General features: G+C 36.6%; 1 protein-coding gene across 1 annotated transcript; it reads right to left on the bottom strand.

The window, feature by feature from the left end:
• Positions 1-292: 292 nt before the first annotated feature.
• LOC148782498 (uncharacterized) lies at positions 293-1,368 on the bottom strand. The gene is made up of 2 exons (XM_088863606.1): positions 1,279-1,368; positions 293-1,189 (listed from the first exon to the last, which is right to left on the bottom strand). The coding sequence occupies exons 1-2, from the start codon at positions 1,346-1,348 to the stop codon at positions 513-515; spliced, it is 747 nt and encodes a 248-aa protein (XP_088719732.1). The 5' UTR covers positions 1,349-1,368; the 3' UTR covers positions 293-512.
• Positions 1,369-4,246: the final 2,878 nt, after the last annotated feature.

The raw sequence follows: 4,246 nt of genomic DNA, 5'->3' as shown, positions 1-4,246 counted from the left end.
AATAATGCAAAGCGACATAAATGCATGGTCTAAATCAATGGTTTAAAAACCGGATCGGTGACCCGGATCGGGCTTTTCAAAAACCGATCCGGATCGGCGAATCGGCGATCCGGATCGGCGAATCGGCGGTCCGGATCGGAATCGGGTGAATCGGTCAGAATAAAGCTTCAAAAATATCCAAAAAAATTATTAAAATTCATTATAAATATTGTTTTTTAGGAATTCAATAAAAAATGAGGGTACTCCATTAAGAATTTTCATGTTTTTGGATGAATATGCGAATATTGATATGTTCTTTCCCTGCATGAACCGCCATTCAACATTTAATTTACATCACACAAAAGGATAAACATAGAATTATCATGGAATAAGTATATCAACATACATGGACTACAATAAAGCATAAAATTAATAACATACGATCTAAAAATAAAATGATAGACGACGTTGTTGTTCTTCTTGGTCACGCTGCTGCCATTGATTGAATTCGTTTGACAATTCATTGATTCGATCTAAAACGAATCATCGATATTAGCGGGCGTCTGACTATTCCCAAATCCCTGAGTGTTAGTGTTTTGTTGTGTTCCCAGTCCAAAATCCCCGAAGCTTGTCCATCCTTCATGCTCACCTGCACTGTCGTGCTCATCCCTACACTGTTGCTGTTGGGACTCGATATGTGAATAATATGGCTGGGATAGGGTGGCCTCAGAATCATCATCTCTCTCATTTTCTCTTAGACCCCCTTCCCACTCTCCCTCATTAGGTGCAATATCATCGACATATTGTGGATACATTGGCTGGCTGCTTCCTCTTTCATGCCGCTCATCAGTTTCTTCAATATCTTCATCACCGATAGCCTCAAGGAACGCTCTCTTGTGCAACACTGGCTCCTCCTCTTCGACTACCCATCGGTCTGCTGTGTCTGTGACAAATATTGTGTCTAAGTCTATCGGCCCATAGTCTTCAAGCTTCCTTCTTATTTGTCGCTCTCTGAGGTTTAAATTATAATGAACGTAGACTAGTTTATGAAGCTTCTCAGAAGCGAGTCGATTCCTTCTAGTAGTGTGCAACCATTGGAACGTACTCCAGTTGCGCTCACAGCCAGTAGCAGAATATGTCTGGGAGAGCACCTTGATTGCTATCCTCTTTAGGTGAGGTGCATCAGTACCATATATCTCCCACCATTCAGCTGGATTAAAATGAAAAAAGCATTGTAAGGGCAAGAACAATTCATAAGATTAAATATATGAATAAACAAAATATTAGCGAGGGGATAACCTGGATCCATCATAGTTCGAGAATTTCTGGCAAGTCTAGTTCCGAAGGATCCTATAGCATCCCTATACATAGCAAGCTAAAACAAATATATTACGTTTTAGTGTATTATTCCTCACAAATATAACAACTCAATGAAGTTCTTACCCAAACATTAAATAATACCTCTTGTATTGCTGCTACTTGGTTTCGATGGCTTCTCTCCAACCTTGCAATAATGTATCTGACCCCTTCCATAATCTTGTGGGGTTGTTCAGGTGTCAAATAGAAAAATTTTGGGTTGAAGTAGTAACCTAAAAAATATATAGGTAGAAAAATGTCATTTACAATTTCATAAAAAAATGATTTAAACTGAAACATTGTAATGATATAAATATATATTTACCAGCATAATGAATTGGACGTCCGAATTTGGTGTTCCACCTCTTTTCTATAATCTCGATCACTTTGCTAACAAAATTACACTTCTCCCCAATAGCTGATTTCGCCCTCTCAATACCTTCATAAAGGATACCCATGGTAGCTTTCTTATCAGTATCCACCATTCTTAACACCGTGACCAAAGGGGCAGTGGCCTCTACAACACTGGAACATCGAGATTATGTTATCCACTTTTACACCGGTACTGGACTTCGAGAGGCGGTCATTTAACCACTCTTCACAAGTAAACAATCTCTTTAATGCACCTTCAGATTGTCGAATGGAGTCCACAGCTAAGTAATCGGTCGTAAAGCGGGTTATGGCAGGCCTGATTATCTCTTTTTTCTTAGAGTATTCTCTAAACAGAAATAATATTTTCGAGTGGTTGTATATAAATCTCGACACCAACCTTGCTTCATCTAGAGTCTCCTTCACAATTTTGATCTCACCGATTTCCTCTAACATAAGATCGATGCTGTGTGCAGCACACGGGGTCCATACTAGATGCTTCCTCTTATCCATCAACTTGCTGCCCGCAGAAACACATGCACGCGCATTGTCCGTAATAAACTGGACTACATGCTTATCCCCCACCTCCTCCACTATCTGATCATATAGTCGTACGTAGAAGTTTGCATCCTTCTTCGTCCCTGATACGTCTTTGCTAGACAAAAAAGCTGTACCTTTTGGGGAATAGACCAAGAAGTTTAAAAACTCCTTTTTGCTAACTTTATTCAACCAACCATCACTCATGAGAGTAATTCCTGTCCTTGGCCAACTCTGTTTATATTCTTCAATCCACTTTTTAACTTCCTCTACCTCTTCGTTTAATATTGGCCCACTGAGCTCATATGCTGTCGGGGGTTTTACCCCGGGCCCGGCTCTCTGGATTGCACTAACCGTAGGTGGAAAATATGGGCTATTGGCTGCATCAAAGGGAATCCCTTTATCGTAGAACCATTTACCAACATATCTCCCTAACATGTTTCTTGTACCTTTAACCATGCCTTTTAAGGTCATCTGTTGTGACTTAGGCTTTGAGAGAAATGGGTCTTTACGACCATGACCTGCAATACTGGCACTCCTAGGTAACTTAGAAACAATTTCTTCAACAACTGATTCTTCTTGATACATATTGCCACCAACCTCTCCATACATATTTGAGCTGGGCCCGCCATACATGCTCGAGCTGGACCCGCCATGCATATCTGAACTAGGCCCACCATGCATATCGGAGCTAGGCCCACCATGCATGTCTGAGCTAGACCCACCAGGCATTCTAAACCCACATTCCCTCTGATATTGTTCATGTAAACTCAATCTTGTGGCCATGTCCAACTCATTATTATATTGCTCTTTTAGGTCATAATTATATTGCTCTTCTGTATCATTCCTGCTTGATGGTGTATATAAACTAGCATTAAGAATTGCCACCATCTGTTTTTTTACATTACTAGGGACACTAGTGCATGCAGAAACTTCTCCCTTAACCCCTGCCAAGTGTTGCTTGAACCTATGTACCCCACTACTTATCACTCTTTGACAGTAATTACAAATAATTTTGTCTTTCTTGTTGGGATCAAGTCTGACCCCATGTTGCCATGCAGGGTCTTCTGTAGATCTTGACATGATTCAACTGTTTTAAGATGTAAAAAGTTTAAATTAACCTGACAGTTCAAAAAGAAAAATAATCACCATATGTAGTGATAATATGTTGCGGTAGTTCATGTAGTCATATTCATTGTTATTTGTTATTGCAAAATACCTTTTTTGACAATAATATTTCGTACATATCAATTACAAACATTTAGAATAATACAAAATGCAAGCTCCAAACATGGCTACAACTCAATTATCAAGAACATACATTTTTTGCATTAAAAAATTAATAATAAAAACAATTCTTCAAAGAGCCGGCTAACATCAGTCATTCCAACTTAAAAATCCATGAACAACAGATAAAAAAAATACAGTTTTGTATTGAAAATATAATAACATGCATTTTTTTGCATAAATAATCCATCAACATACAATTTTTTCAACAAAAACTTTAACAATAAAAATTTAAAATATGGTTTAATACCTCATGATAATTAAAACCTTGTCACGATTTTCACATCTTTTCGAAAAATCATCAATTTTCAAAAAATTCGATCATGAAAAAAAAAAAAAAAAAATTACAGCAAACTCAAACAATAAAAATTAAAAATTAGGTTTAAATGTTTAATACATCATGATAATCAAAACTTTATCACGATTTTCACATCTTTTCGAAAAATCATCATTTTTCAAAAAATTCGATCATGGATAAAAAGAAATAAAAAAAAAAAAGTACAGCAAATTTTTAAAAAATTCAATCATGGATTAAAAAAAAAAATTAACAAATTTTCAAAAAGTTCGATCATGGATTAAAAAAAAAAATTCATAAATTTTCTAAAAATTCGATCATGGACTACAAAAAATTCGTTCATGGATTACATAAAATTCGATCATGGATTACAAAAAAAAAAAAAAACATAAAAAAACAAAAAATTCGATCGTGGATTACAAG

This window comes from Amborella trichopoda, chromosome 4 (genome assembly GCF_054954075.1).
Source record: "Amborella trichopoda isolate Santa Cruz 75 chromosome 4, AtrichopodaSantaCruz75HAP2 v2.0, whole genome shotgun sequence".
NCBI lineage: Eukaryota > Viridiplantae > Streptophyta > Magnoliopsida > Amborellales > Amborellaceae > Amborella > Amborella trichopoda.
The sequence above is the reverse complement of the archived record's forward strand: the minus strand, read 5'-3'. Positions and strand labels throughout refer to the sequence as shown.

Bases quoted from the DNA above. Each gene is read 5' to 3' on its own strand.
- LOC148782498 (XM_088863606.1), bottom strand. From the start codon at position 1,348: ATGTATAGGGATGCTATAGGATCCTTCGGAACTAGACTTGCCAGAAAT. The intron at 1,190-1,278 runs GTTATCCCCTCG...ATTTTAATCCAG, and splicing joins TCGAACTATGATGGATCCAG to CTGAATGGTGGGAGATATAT.